The sequence below is a fragment of the Labrus mixtus genome, chromosome 11 (assembly GCF_963584025.1).
Source record: "Labrus mixtus chromosome 11, fLabMix1.1, whole genome shotgun sequence".
NCBI lineage: Eukaryota > Metazoa > Chordata > Actinopteri > Labriformes > Labridae > Labrus > Labrus mixtus.
In genome coordinates, this window is record NC_083622.1 from 13616315 (window position 1) to 13632158 (window position 15844).

Below are 15844 nucleotides of genomic sequence, written 5' to 3' on the forward strand. Positions count from 1 at the left end.
GGCTAAATTATAAAAGAGCACAGAGAGGCTATCATTCACAACATGACTGTTGGTATTATTAGCACTTAGCTTGAGGGGGAGGCGCTGCGGTGCGACAGGTGAAGGGAAACTTGAAAGCTTCCAGGTGTGTGTTGGGACAGCTGATATGACGAGCGACACGCATACGAAGTTCTAAAGACAAATGACCGCCACTTATTTGGACTCGTCGTCTCTAAATTTTCTCGAGGAAATAGTCTTACTACTTTTTCCACAGGAGTAGCTATAAAATGAGCAAACGGGCCAGCAGGTGTTGACAGGTTAAGTGCGCCGCGCGTGCAGAGAGAGGGTGCGTTTGATTTGTGTTACAAACAGTACCGACATGTCTACCTGAATACCCATCAAACTCCCTTCACTTTAATGGCTTATTTACTCCTCTAAAGGAACTGTATTTCTTACAAGTGGCCATCCAATCTTCTTTATTGTCAAAACAACGTCAATGTTAGCCCATCTGACTCCACAGCCATTGGAAAACATGATGTTACACTGTTCTGGAGCCCCCCGGCCATTTTATTACATATCTGAAGGCCTATTCTAAGCTTTAAGGGGTAAATGAGAGACACTGAAGTAACACATGATAAAGAAAGGCCTTTTCATTAATCATCTCTCTCTCTTTATCTTGACGATGAATCCATGGCCCGACAACACAGAAAATAAGCTCATGCACACCGTATATTCATCCTATAGAGCATTATGAGGAGAAACAACAGTAGGCTACATTATTTCCTCTTAATACTTTAATTCTGTCATTTCCTTTGGTGGAATTATCCCTGAAACACAGACAAAGAAAGATTTAATGTAGCCCACTGGTGAATTATAGACTCAAATTTTAATTGTCTTTACATTTTACTCTAGGCTACATGTAGACTGATCCCCTAAAATTGATGTTCTTGCTTAAACTATGGAATTTCCTTATACAGAAATCCTGAGGATGTTTTTTTTTTGGGAGGAGATTCAAGGTTTTTGGGTTTGTTTTTTCACAAAAAGTCTAAGGACAATTTTCTTCAGAACAGACAGATAATCTTCATTGCAACATACAGTACATAATACATACATCACCCTTACATAATGCTTCCATTGTCACTTGCAAACTAAACAAACAGATCCGTTGTGTGCATTATTGTCTTAAAGCACCACACATTTTAAAAGGCTGAGTGTCCTTCAGCTTCAACATTCATTCTGCATCTTTTCCATTTGGGTTACTCAGTTTTTAAGACACCTTTGGTTTAATTTCATGTAGGCTAGTTAGTTTAAAAATAACATTGCTACATAGGAAGTGCAATATCATATAGCTCAATCAGAGCTAAATATAAGAATGTCTTTGTCTCTTATCACTTTGGTCCTGCTTCATGACACAAGCTCATGGGTCTCTCAGGCTTCAGGTGTATCGAGCCCAACCGAGCTAGGGTTTATGTTTGACCTCCACAGGGCTCACATTCTTTCCCATGATGCCTTGTTTGTCTTAGTAGTAATGCACTCTTCCAATAGTCCCTGTCCCCGTCCCTAGTATATCAGGCTGGCCGTTCCTCCAGATCTCACGTATGATTCGTTCCCTCTCCTCCAGTCGCTGTGCCCGCTCCAGCTCCTCAGCTGAGGTAAATACGTTCACACTCAGCGACCCGTCTATTTGGCTGGTATGATTACCGACCGGGATTTCTGTGCTGGGCAAGGTTAAAGGAACCTCGACATCGTCCCTGATGTCATCGTCGTCATCATCGTCACTCTCCTCGTCCTCCTGACTGATGTCCTTTAACTTTTTTTTCTCAGGCGTGGAAGGGGCGATGTTTGTCCGCGGCTTGCAGGAGATGCGGATGACCAGGAGGCAGAGCGTGAGCACCAGGCCAAAACACACTCCAAGCACAAAGTACAGGCCAAAGCTCTCTGGGTTAGCTAAAGACAAATGAGAAATGAACAACATTACTGTCAGTTTTTTTTAAGTTAGAGGTCAGAATGTCTACATTTAACCCTTTATAGGGCACTCATTGAAATACATGGAAATTTTAAATTTCAACCCTAGAGTGTTATTTGAGACACTTGTATTTGTTTGTTCTGTTGTTTGTTTTTCATGTCATATGTTTAATATCTGTCCAGATATTAACGTTGTTTAATGTTAAAAGTAAAATAAATAAATACATAAATAAAAGTTAGATGTCAATGTATGTATGTGTTGTGTGTGGTTGTCACTTACCTTTGATGTGTGCATATGCAGCTATGCTGTTGCTCAGGAGGTCCATTTCTTTTTTCCTCACATCCATGATTGCTCTTCACCTCTTTCTTTATCTGATAACAAAAACATGAGCCACCGTATTTTATTACATTTTGCTGTAGGAGGATGTCAGAATAAGAGGACAGGTTTTAGCCAAAACATTTCATTCTTCCTATACAAAGGGCTGTGACACCTACAAAAACAAAACACTCCCTCAAAAAAAAACTACAACTGCCTTTATTCAGTCCGAGGCCTATAAGGCTGGAGATGAGTCCTGTCATGCCTGTTCTTAAAAGTCTTTAATATTTCTCCAAAGTACACTCTCTCCAGTGTTACTATCTGTGCAGCGCTTGAATGTCAAACCCACTGACCACGGAACTTCTTCATGTGCATTGGAGTGGGTGGGATGAGGCCTCCGAGTGTCAAACAAAGCCCCCTCTGTGTCCTCCATAAGTACCGGTTTCATCTGGGATCATCATTATGCGTTTGGCACATGGCACTCTGCCTCTACCGTTCCATCTGAACCATGACAGCCCTCTATAAAGGAGGTCAAAAGTCAATTTTCCAAGGAGCCACAGAGGACTCCTTCCTGCCTGATGGGACTCCCAGATCATGTTGGTAGCACAAAGGAAAAAGAAAGGGCTGTTGACTTATTTTTTGTCAGGATATTGTGTCGCTGACATTCAAGATATCTGTCCTCTGTGTTTCCTGTCTGTCTGAGGAGCTCTATTGTGTTTTTAACTGTACGTGCATGCAGTCATGACTCCTTAAGGAAGTCTTCCTTAAGTATAACCTGTCAAAAGTCTCCTTTCCCATCTGTTTCTTATTTTCAGAAATTATCCATATCCAGTCCTCTGTTTTACCTCGCTGCTAGCTCCCCTGCTGTCTTCAGGAAAAACAAGCCTGTTTTTCATCTAAGAAATTCGTCAATTGGATTTGCCTGCTTGGAAAAGTGAACCAGGTTTGTGTAGTGCCCCTGGGTCTTTCTGTATTTCCTCCCCTCCCTCTCCACCGCTGCTGCCCTTTCCTGCTGACTCTGGCTTTTCTTCTCCACTTTGCCAGTTTGTGAACAATTTCCACCTCCCTGGCTTGGTGACATCATGTTGTTGCACCGTGTTGTGCACACAAGTGTTTGATGGCAACAGAGGCAGGACCAGGTCACACACCAAAAAAAAGGAGGAGTCTTTTAATCTTCATGTAAGCGATGTTACCTGATTACATGCGCTTTGTGTTGTGGCTGGCTGGCTGTGGAAAATCACTCTGATCACGCAAAATGATGATAAACTCTGAAGCCGTCCCGCTCTAACCTGTATGCACAGCTCTCTAAGTCAAACCACATGTCCCTGTGCCTCCACATGAATCATATGGATGTCTTCAATCTGCACAAACCACATGTTTAGGTTGGAATTCACCTCTAAATTGCACCCACTGATAACCTTAGTGCCTTTTTTTTAGCATGATTTGAAAACCTTGATGCCTTATGTAAGCATTTGCTTATTTATTGAGGTAGTTTCCAGTGAAATTCAAGCATTAAACCACGCATATGTGCACCATATGAAAATTGGCCTACTAATAAACTTGAAACACAGCAAACATCCCGTTGTGAAAGTAGAAGTAAACTGAAAGCAAAGCACATATATAGAGTCTAAACTTACCACAAAATGAAACTCAGAAGTGTGTCCTCAATCCCAGCTCATGGTGTAATCAGCTGTTGGAGATTGGATGCAAAATGATCGGGGCTCCTCTGTCTGTCTCTCCGTCGCTGTGATCTTTGGTCCACAGGCTAAACAGACAAGAGCAAACACACACAGGCACACACACACACACACAGATGTCAAGCTACATTAGATCCAAACTCAGTGAGGCGTCTGCAATGCAAACAACGACAGGCCTATTGCAGGATACACGGTCGAGCAAGAGACTACAGGCAGGCGGTTCAGTTTTCAGCGGCTCTACTGTGCTGTGTAAGTCCACACGGTTGCACAGAGACTGCAAAAACACAGGAATGTCAAGGCTATATGCAGTATGGAAAGTTATCAAATTAAAATCATACTGAAGAACCTCTATGGTGTTTAGAGTTTTTACAACTAAATTACCAGAAAGAATACTTTTTTAAACTGTAATATATGCCAGAGGTTTTAACTCACTAAGTTTGTTATATTGATTCTATGTCTGTAAGAGCAGGAACTATAGTTTGATGTTTCACTTCAATGTATGCAGCAACAAAGGCAGGTAGCTGGCAGTGGGAACAACACTGTTAGCCTTCACTTCATCTGCAGAACTATATTTGGTCAGTCATCCTTTTCAGTAAGAGGAACACACCTCTGGAACACATTACCATCTGAAATAAAATTTAAAAAACTGACAGAGTTCAAGGTTTTTAAGAGGCAAGTACAGCAAAGGCTGAAACTGAGGCAAGTAGTGAGCAATGCCTGTTTCCTCTTATTATCCTCATTTTACTGTTTGTTCCTAATAGGTCTCTTATTTGGGGTGGCAGTAGCTCTGTCTGCATAAGGACTTGGGTTGGGAACTGGAGGGTCTCCAGCTCAAGAAAGTCGGAAAATAAGGGGGAAACAAAACATCAACGTGTTCATCACATTTAATGGGACACAAAAAAAAGAGAAATCTCTCAAACTACAATTATCTTTCTAAAAATCCTAAAACAAGACCCCAAATATCACTTCCCCTTACACAATATGGTGTCTGATACATACTGTTGGTTGGTCCTTTCATGGCCATGTGGGGTATAAACTGTGAAAAATGCTGAGCTGTGAAGTTCTCTAACTTGTTGCTGTGTTTTGGGAGAAAAGCTCCCCTGCCAGCTGCAGTTGGTTTAGCAGAGCTTCCACGCTTTGTAGGGCAGATTTGGATCTTGCTGACTCTTGGCAGAGCCTATGTACACTACAAAGCGCCTGACTGAGACGGCGCTCAGGGGCCAAGTGACAGAGCGGTCACTATGGCAACGTGCTTTCCAGGCCGCCCCCTTGGTTCCCTACGAGACAGACGACGGGCCTTTTGTTTCTGCAGAGCGCCGCAGGGATGGACCTTCGCGCTGTCTTCCTGCCGAGCTTCCTTCCTCTCTTTTCAATTATGAGCAAGTTCATCTCGTCCCTCCCGCTGAGCCTAATCCTTCTCTGCTAATGGAATCTAGTCATCATTATCCAAGCAGAGTCAAGGAACACGGGCTTTCAATAAGATATTTTGTTTGTATCTCAAGGGTAATAAAGTGAGAGGCTCGAATGACTACAGCCTTTCTTCAAGCCAAGGTCAAAGGCAATGATCGGACACCTACAGTAACAGTAACAGGCCTCTTTTTATTACTGGAATGCAGCAAACCTGAGCTTCATCGGGACTCAGGCATGTGTTACGGTGGGTTAATGGCGACTGGAGACCTGTTTAAAGCTTATGTAAACACTCATTATCCTGCCCTGTTGTTTTGTTGTGTTTTTGTTTTACCTCAAGAAGGAAATTATTAACAGACCCTCTCCTCCCAAGCTAGGTCATATCCCATGACTCAACTTTCAGTCATTTTCTTCAAGTGACCCAATTTGCTTTTCTAGTGCAGATGTTGCCCTTCCCTATGCAGCCTTGGAAAGAAGACCTCCATCATACCAGAGGAGTCATGCTGAAGTTATTTGATGTATAAACCGTCCTTCAATCATGGCTCCCAGCGTAATCTAATAATCATACTTAGACTGACAGCTTCGTTTTGCAGAACAAACCACTCTCCCAACCATACTTAGTGATTTCATAATGTTGGATAGGATCAAGACAGCCATGCACTTTTGCAAAGAATCAAAACAAATAAACAAACAAACAAACAAAGCTTTACACTTCTCACACTCTACACTGCCAATTTTGGGAAGTGTTAACTGGTGAGAGCAGTCACACCAACTCCTCTCAGCCACTGAAGTGAGAGCAGCTGAAGAATCAGGACACCATATGGTGTCATTTTGTGCAAAAACCTCGGAAAAACGCAGTTTTACAAAATAATTACAAAGCTTTTCCTGCCTTTTTGTCACAATAATGTATTATGTATTGGATTTTAAATGCATAAAAGTCCAGTAAAGGGGCATCTACACTGAAGCTTGTTGCAGCATCTGTTTTTGTGTCACATCTTAGCAGCTATGACATTAATATTTAGTGCTATTTATCATCCCTGCTGTAGCTTATCACTCGCTCCGTCCTGGCCTCACATCCTGAGGTCGAACACTGAGGTATCCCCTTCCTCAGTCCTTTGCACACTGCTGACTACTTAATTATGATTTAATCCATCTTTATTTATCTTTAACTCTGTATCTGTCGAAATGTCTTTATCTCATTTCAAATCAAAACAAACTTTAATCCAGTAAGGAGATGATGAAGGTTGGAACTCTCTTTCTTCCAACAATCTGTCCATCAGCGATGACTTATTTGTGTACGCTCACTGCAGAAAATGTGCTCAGACTGATGCCACCATAAACATGTTTTGGTGTTGTGTCATAGCCTGAGCAGAGGTCAAACACTATTTCTGCCTGAGTTTTGTTTACTGTGGTTTTTGTCGAAGGGGCTGAGTTATTTTTGTTGACATCCACTTGGAGATAACCACAATGGAACTTGTTTCCCACAAGGTTTGTCCAATTTCCGCAGGGACAACATCCAGGTTGCCTTCCTTTAGCATCACATCCATTGTCTCCGAAAAGTTTTGTTGAAAACAGAATGACAGCGCTTCCTACTGTACTGTCAACTGAGTGAGTGATTTAGACCTCCGAAATGAAACCATGTCTCAGAATAGAAGCACTTTTCCCCAGATACTTAACCAGTGCTTGTTTCCTAAAACCCACCAACCACAAAACTCCTCTCCCACAATGAGGAAATCAAAGTCATAACCCTCCAGTGGACTTTATGCAGGGAGTCGAGCCTCATTTGATTGATCCACAGAGGATGAAAAGGTCTGATTACACAAGGGAGCGAGTCAATGTTATTTCCACCATCGCCAGGACGCACGCTGAACTGCAGAAGGGAGAGAAATATTTTTAATACTTTGAATTTCTGTGAGCCACAAAAAAATCCTGGCACATCGGCAGGTCTTTCTTTGCTTTGGGATGAAACTTCAGAGAATGAAAACAGCCGAATCTGAATATGATCAGATTTAATTGTTTTTTAGATTTAAGTCTATACACAGGCTGTCTCAATTGAGGGACATCAAAGAGGGTGCCATTTAGAATTGAAAACATTTTTCATAATGTCTTAGCCCTTGATTGTGTTCATTAAAACGTTCCTGCTTTGATTCTGTGGCTGTCACTGGACTTAATGGTGCACAGCATCAAATAAACCAATCTAGGTGATTTATTCACTATTCTCAGCACATTCTGAATCTTTGCGTGTTTCTCTTGAATAAATATACTGAATCAAAAACTTCGTCTTGGCTTGGATTACACACTAACTCATGGAGAAATCCTTCAGTCGCTGCAGAAAGCTTCAAACTGCCAAAGTATCTGAAACTGTATCACAAAAGTGTCCGCTGGATGTCCCTCTCTGGAAGCCATTTTTCCCTCACATGTAATCAAGCCAAAAAAATGGTCTCCAAGTAAAATATGACGGTACTTCAAGCTCTCCCCCATAGCAGAGGTGAATTAAATTGCTTTCCCATTGGTAAACAGAAACATTGTCCAAACTGAGATCTGTGTTCAACGTGTCTGTTAAAGCATTCAAGAAAGTCCTCGGGGCGTCTGTAATTTCTAATGGAAGCCACAGTGAGCTTTCTTTGCATCCAACAAGGTTGCAAAGGACATATCTGGAAAACACAAAAGTGCATTTCTTCCCATTTCCTCTGACAGATCTTTGGTATCAAGCCGTGCAACTTTCTGGTTCTGCTTCCCCCTCAGACTGAGAGGGAAACTGTTGCATTTGGAAACAGGATAGGCATGTGGTTGCCATCAAGATAGAATCATGCAACACCAGGTGAGGTTGACCCAGGTCACAGTCTATTTGCAAGTACTTCAAAAGTTGGTTTTACTCTGTTAGTGTGCTATCAATAAGGCAGAGAATCTCAGTGAGAATATGATTGGCTGAACTATTTTTTTAAACACTTGGGGGTTTTTGAAAGTACACCAGAAAAAGGTCCAATGCCCCCTCTATGCAAAACAGTCAGCACGGTAAAATGCAGTTAGAAAAAGTCAATTTATTGGTTAATCTGACTAAAACAGACATTTTGCATGCCATGCTAGTTTGACTTAAATGGTTCTAAGACTTCTTTCTCAAAGTCGTAGCATTTGTTCAGGATGTCTTGATGGATACATCAATATCCCAGTCTGATTCCTGCTGGACATCTTAGTGTTATGTCGTATTAGCTTCTGTCTCTTCAATTTCTGTCTGATTCTTAATCACTCCCTATCTTTTGAGAGACAAATTCAGAGGAAAAAAAGTTCTATAATATGAATAAGGGGTCTGAAACGTGTAACCCAGAGAAAATGTCTGGCATATATGGACTTGTGCTTGATGCACTCTAACTTGCAAAGAATTGGGCGTTAAAAACCCTGTGGGTTAAAATCCCAAAAGAAGTTTATTGCAGTTCTTCCTGACCTCAAAAGCAGCTGATGAATCAGTCTTCAACCAAGGTCCGCTCACATGTTCTGGAGCTTTCAACCAGATCACATTGTTTTCATCAGCAAGATGTCCTGTCGTTATAAAGGTCAGTATTGAACTGTTAGGCTTAAGTGTGACACATCACAAGGGCACAAAGGCCTTCAGATACTATAAATCATTACAAGCTTGATCACCGACAGTTTCATGAGGACTGAGAAACCTACAAAAGACCGGGCGATGCTGTCCAAAAGATCTAGATCAATTGTGCGACTCAACCTGATATCTTCAATGCCAAGAGAAACTTATCGTCACCTCTTGACGGTCCAAAAACTAATCTAACAATTCACAACAGCCTTTCTGATGGAAACTACACTACATATCAGTTTTGACCTTATATTGTGAAATAAGGAGCGCTGCCAGCAGCAAAAACAAACATCCTCAATGAATGCAAGGTTAGAACTCGCCCAACTTTTATTAAGTTTCCTCTTGAATGAGTCTTCACTGGAAATAAATTCAGATCTAAGCCTGTATTGTTTGTGCACTATTCGCTCTTTTCTTCCATTAGGGAGCTGTTGAGATGTTATCCGCACTTCTTGAATATGGTTGAGTGTTTGACAAAGAGCTAAAAGAAAGCTTTGTTTTTTCAGGCACTGATGTATTCAGCTTTGGGCAAGAACTTTATTTAACATAGACGAAATTAACAACAGCTTCGCTTTCAAGGACAAAAACCTTTTCATTAGTACAGGCTACTTATTGAAACCAGTTGCACATTGTTAGTGAGTTGCTGTTTTGACGCCATGCTTTTCAACAAGGCGGTGATTGTAGCCTCACTTTGGCTTTGTACGCCAATGCGACGCCAGCCTGGCTAAGAGAAACTGCCACCTCTGCCCTGATAAACCCCTATGTATCCTCATATCGTAAAACGTGAACCATAGTGCAGAGCATATTTTGTGGGCAATGGCAGGTAATAGGAGGTTAAAGGAGATATGGGACTGAGCTGGGGGTTAGGGCAAGTGGTTAATAGCACCCAGATGTGTTCCTGATGTGCGGTAAAGTCAGAATGCTTTGTGACGCAAGTCCAGAGGAGATTTCCCATGAGCCATCTATACTGACTTTATCAAGCAAATCAACTAGTGCTTATGGCAGTCGGAAGCCATCTTGAAACCACAGCTGTGTGTGTGTTTGCTGACAGCGTTTATTTGTGTGTGTACAGTGTGTGTCTCTGTGTTGACAGCTTTTCTGTGTCGACTGCTTTTCTGTGTTTGTTTCTGTATGTTGAGATTGATTTATATGAACATTCCTCCATGATTGGCTAAACTGTAGCAGGCTTTTGATCCCAAAATAGAGCCATGAGCTCACCCTTTTGCATCGATCTGGGCCACCGTCCAGCAGCACGCCAACACAACACCCTGTATCAATTACCTGGACTCTATACGGATTACACAGTGACACAAAACACGTGTTTGGCTTTTTTGTGTTTGGGTCCGTAGAATTTATTCTATACTGCTTAGGAACATGTTGCATGAAATTGAAGAGGTACCCAAATGTTGTTATGACAGAGATGTTTGTGTTGAAAAAGCAAAGGTGTAGCGCTGTTTCAGCTATTTAAAGGTCTACAGAAGCCTTCAGATAACCTACTATAGCAAGCATTTATTTCTAAGTCATCAAATGTGTTCTCATCTGTCTTCACACTCATTCTTTTTTCAAAGTAGAGACGCCCCTCAGGGTGGATAGATAAAAAGTTAACGGGGAAATTCCTTATCGCATCAAAAGATGATATATGATAGATACTGATGTAGCACAATTTTGTTCACATATATGATCAACTTTGAGGGGTGGGGAAACTTCTAAAGTTTTTTCTGATGCCAGATTTGAGAAAACATGTAATAAATTTCAGTGTTTTAAACAAAGCTTCCTCGCCGGATGGAGCAAGAATAGGGGGAGTTAGGGCATCCTCGTCCTGCGTAACAGCTACATACAGTCTGCAATTGGAAAGTTTGAATGTGGCATCTCTTAAATATTGTGGCGCAGTTACAACCAACTCTCAACGGAGAGTTATTGCTCCTTTCTAACTTTCATGGCCATTAGAGCCGGTGTCCATGAATGAGATGCTTTTGACATTGAGGGTAATTTCATAGAAAGGGGCCAATTTCTTTCACTAATGACTGCATAATGGCTCATTTAAATACGCGCAAACTGAGATACAATTTGCTCTGCAGCGCAATTAGGGGCAAATTTAGCCCGTTGCATGTGTTTTTGGGCGCAAAAGCCCCACAATCCTTTTGTAAATCAGGCTCTCAGTCATGTAATTTTCATCGCTAAGGTATGGAATGTAATGAGACAGTTATTACATGTGGTGCTGATAGATTGTAGAAACAAACAGTCTAGAAACAGATCTCTATGCTGTGTTGTTAAAAGTTTTCATCTCAAATGACAGTGATTTCCCAAAGTGTGGGATGATGCCCCATGTGGCTCATAAGGGAACTGTGCTTGAGATGTGAGAGTCTTCTCGATGTTTTAAATTCTACGATTTATGATTTGTTGAAATTGTTTATTTACATAGTTTGCTATGCATCTGCAAATTGCATTTCATATACAACTTCTTCTTAGTGCCTGGAGTTTATCAGGGTTGTGTGAAGTATGAGGTGGCTCCACAATATTTATTTGGGATATCAATGTTGGCCATGGCATTTATAGGTTGGGTAATGTCTGTTCAAGGATTGTAAATGATTCTAGAAATGTTTTTAAATATCTCCAGATTATGACTAATTTGTGTTGGCTCAACCCTATTTCTAACATGTGAACAAAACATGGGGTTTCTCATCTGTTTCACTCAAAGTATTCATGTGGAGATTAATCAAAAGGCCATCGCTTCAGTTTAAGTTGAAGTGTGTTTTATTGTGTTTCTGTATAATCCTTCTGATGTGTATGTAGCTACTTTTATGTGTGTGTATCGCAGATAGGAGTGTAAACTGAGGCAAACCTGCTGGATTAAGCATTTCAAACATCTGCTTGAGCCAGGGGATGAAACACAGGGAATGTCTTGACCAAGTGAAGCTCCTGCTAAAGAGACATAAGCCCTGAGACCTGTAAGACATCAGTGGGTGATGGGAGCTCTGCTAAACATGGTATCTGAGACACGTCATAAATCAACCTCTCTGTTCTTTATCACAAAATGACATCATGTTTACGTTATATATATTCGTTTTCGCCTTGGAAAGAACATCGTTTTTTAGTCTTATCTTCATTTTAAACATGAATGTCACCATTTATATTGAATTTGACACTTTATGTTCATGAGGGTTCAAGAAGGAATGAAATATAAAGAGCCAAGTGTTTGCTTGGACGACTCTCTTATGGGAGGGGGGCCTCAAGGAGATCAGCCGATGTTGGTGACAGTAATGGTTGCATGTCACTGCTTAAGTATTCACCGTGAAATTTATTTAAACAGTGTTTTACTGTTTTTCTCCTAGTTAGCTTGTGACTGACGATCTTTCTTTCAGCTTGATAAATCATCTCTATTGTGAACATATTGCAGTCCTTGGTCATGGGAAGAGGACGGTTACAATTATAAGCCAGTTGAGGTAAAAATGGAACTATTTATTTTCTGACTAAGACGAGGTTGCAATATGAGTCACTGCTGGGCAACATGAAAATGGTTAGGCTAAACTGGGTTAAGCTAGCCTTGTAGAGTCTGAGGCAGAATATTCCAGCATGTCCAAGTAGGTCTTGGGCATTTGAGACACAATTCACAAACAATGTCCCAAAATGACAACCAATACTAAAAATCAACATTTAAATGTCCGTATTCATTACAAATATGCAGCATTTATGACCATTATATTGATCTGTGTGGGATTTAAAGTGACAGCTTTGTACATGGAACCCATTTAAGACTCATTTTCTTTCTTTATTATGTAAAGAAATAAAGATCTGATCGCTGAACTTTACATTGAATTTGCAAACTGTGGAACTTTTGTTGCTGTATATAAGTTGAAGATGATATGACATTTTTTTCAGGTATACACTTAACGAGAAAGTACAAAAGATTAAGAATTGCTCTACAGCTAACGTCCACATGGACTATTTTTATTTATTTGTTTATTTGGATCCCCATTAGCCACAACCCATGTAGCAACTACTCTTCCTGGGGTCCACTCGTACAAACATGGACTCAAATTAAATTGTTAAAAGTCCAAGGCGGAACAGAAAAAGACAAAAAATGTGTCAAGATGACTAAGATGAACCAATTGTAAATCAAAGAGGTAAACTACAGGACTACCTTCAGTTATGAAGAATTCTGTTGAAGAAAAGACAACTCCTCTTTAAAATAAAGCTAACTTTAAGCCAGCTAAAACAACCATCTGTTGTGATGTATCTCCAGGTTTTCCAAATTATGTCATCATCACACACTTTGTTTTCTGTGATGAAGTTGAAATTTCTTGCTCTAAATCCTTGTTCTAATCTTAAGCAGCACATTTTGACCCCCTCCTGTGCAAGGGGCTGTGTTTACTTCTTGTCACTGTGTAAATATGTCAACGTGGGGTTCTGTTCTCTCGACTTATCTCAGCTCTGTGCACTCTGAAACGTTCTGTATCTCCCCTTTAAAACAGATTGGTACCCTGGGAGTTTAGACAGGCAACTCAAGGCAGAGTCTGACCTCTGACCCGCGGGTAAATATAGTGCGTTAACAACCATCGTCGGGACAAATAAGACAGGCCGAAATGATAAGTGAGTCAGTGGGGTTTGGGGAAAAGGAAAGTCTGCAGGCATGAACAGCTTGGAGAGGTCACACAGAAGTCAACTCTCCTGATCCAGCCTTGAAGGGGTTACTTAACTAAGCATTCACACTCATCCTATTGAAGGTTATCTGATTGACCGGAGGGAGGCACAGCTAAAGTGCTAGCCAGCCCACTCAGATAGTGTAAATTAAAGGGGACCCTTGAGAGCAGCCCAGCCTTATCCAACCTCCACCCATCACCTCCCCGCCTCCATCAACTCGATAAGAGGTGCTGACCCTTAACATCCAGAGAGGTTTCAGAACTGAAGCATATGGTTAACTGCTGTCCTGCATGAATGTTGAGCTCACGCATAGAGAAGGGGAACAGCTGAAATACAAAACGAGCCATATGTACCATGTGTACACTTTCCATACCGCAATTGAAACCCCTACTAAGTCTATTGCCTTGTTTCTTTTTGATTGTATGACATCTTCTCTATCTCAACAGGCAAAAAATAACAATACAAAAAAGCAACAGGATGTTTGCTTCGATTGGTGACAACTAATTAACGACCTCAAGGTTAGAGAGTAACGTGCAGCTGCACAGGAAAGCTGCGCCCTGGCTCTACTCTCAACTACAAGTGCTGCATCAGCTCCTCTTTGGCAGCACTTCATAAAATAAACACACATTGAGGGGGGTTTCACAATGATGCAAAGACATTACGTGACCTACTGTGGATAATGAGCTTAAACAAGGACAGTAACAGTGTAATATCATGGTATGGTTAAACAGCAAAAAGCAATAAAAGTCATGTGTTATGGTCAAGTGTTTAGGTAGCTGGCACCAAAACTCATTCACTTTTCTGGCCGTTTTAACCGACCCCTCAATAAAATACAAACAATCTCACAAGGAACTAATTTCATGTGACGTTAAAAACCTTTTAGAGCTGCTGTAATAGAAACCAGATTTTAAACTTTATAGCTCATGGACGTTTTCCCAAACACACTCACCTCCAAACAAGCTTGGCAGGCTAACATTTGAGCTCACATGGGCTGCAGAGTATTGTAGACAATCTTTTACAGAAAAAGTTAACTCATTGTAAAAGTACAGGGACAGGAAAGTTGTGGTTCACAGTTGTTCCATTATGACGTACACACACACACACACACACACACACACACACACACACACACATACACACACACACACACACACACACACACACACACACACACACACACACACCCACCCACACACACACACTGAAATGAACTGTCAAACTTACCGGTGTGATGAACAGAATCGTCCCCCTGAAACTCTTCAGTCCACACAGAAAGCTTCAAGCAAACTGCAGAACTTCTTCTTCTTTCCCTCCAAGTTTTCAATAAATACAACACAACAAGCAGTCCTGGCTGTTTCAGTTGATTCCCTGTTGCTGCTGCCTGCGGTCAAGTCCTGAAGAGCGTGTGTGTCTGCCTGTGTGAGTGAGTGAGTGTGTGTGTGTGTGTGTGTGTGTGTACAGAGTCTGGGGAAGAGGTGGTAACTTCCTCTCAAAGTTGGAGACGGAGTGAGTAACAGAGTTTTCTCTCTCCCGGCTCCAATCCACTAGGAGCAGGAAAAGCTGTCATACTACCCCTCTTTTCAGACGGAAAAAAAAGAGGAACAGCCTAAAAAGGGCAAGCCCAGGGAAGAGGGGAGGGAGAAGTGTGTGTGGTTCTGATCGCTCTCTCTCTCTCTCTCTCTCTCTCTCTCTGTGTGTGTGTGTGTGTGGGTGTGTGTGTGTGTGTGTGTGTGTGTGTGTGTGTGTGTGTGTGTGTGTGTGTGCTTGTGTGTGTGAGAGTGGTGTGGTGAAGAGGGGATTGCCCTATGTTCTTAAGGAGGCAAAAAGCAACTCTAGGAAAAAGGTTTTTCCATGCACGGCCCAATATGAAAAACAACAACAAAGAAATTATAATGTGTATGTCTTAATCTAAATGTGTGTATAGTTGTGTATTTGGCTTGGTCTTAAAGGTGTAACTCCTCATAAAAAAAATGCTCATTTGCTATCTTGCACAAAGTTTGATGAGAAGATCAATACTTGTCTCAATTTAGTATTCTAAACATGAAGCTAGCACCAGCAGCTAGTTAGCCTCACTTCGAGAGGTTAAGGATTATATATTATTAATATTATTAATTCTTTATTCTAAGTTAGGCTAACTTGCCACTCTTGGCAAATTAAGCATACTTTTTCAAAGTATGTCACATGTGGTTTACATTGGTATGTACTTCTCTTTTTACGTGGGCACTGTAGTGTTTTTTTTTTTTTTTTATTATT

At 41.2% G+C, this 15844-nt stretch overlaps 1 protein-coding gene across 1 annotated transcript; it reads right to left on the bottom strand.

Moving 5' to 3' along the window:
- Positions 1 to 438: 438 nt before the first annotated feature.
- eva1ba (eva-1 homolog Ba (C. elegans)) lies at positions 439 to 15146 on the bottom strand. The gene is made up of 4 exons (XM_061050157.1): positions 14816 to 15146; positions 3898 to 4025; positions 2225 to 2316; positions 439 to 1926 (listed from the first exon to the last, which is right to left on the bottom strand). The coding sequence occupies exons 3-4, from the start codon at positions 2289 to 2291 to the stop codon at positions 1499 to 1501; spliced, it is 495 nt and encodes a 164-aa protein (XP_060906140.1). The 5' UTR covers positions 2292 to 2316; positions 3898 to 4025; positions 14816 to 15146; the 3' UTR covers positions 439 to 1498.
- Positions 15147 to 15844: the final 698 nt, after the last annotated feature.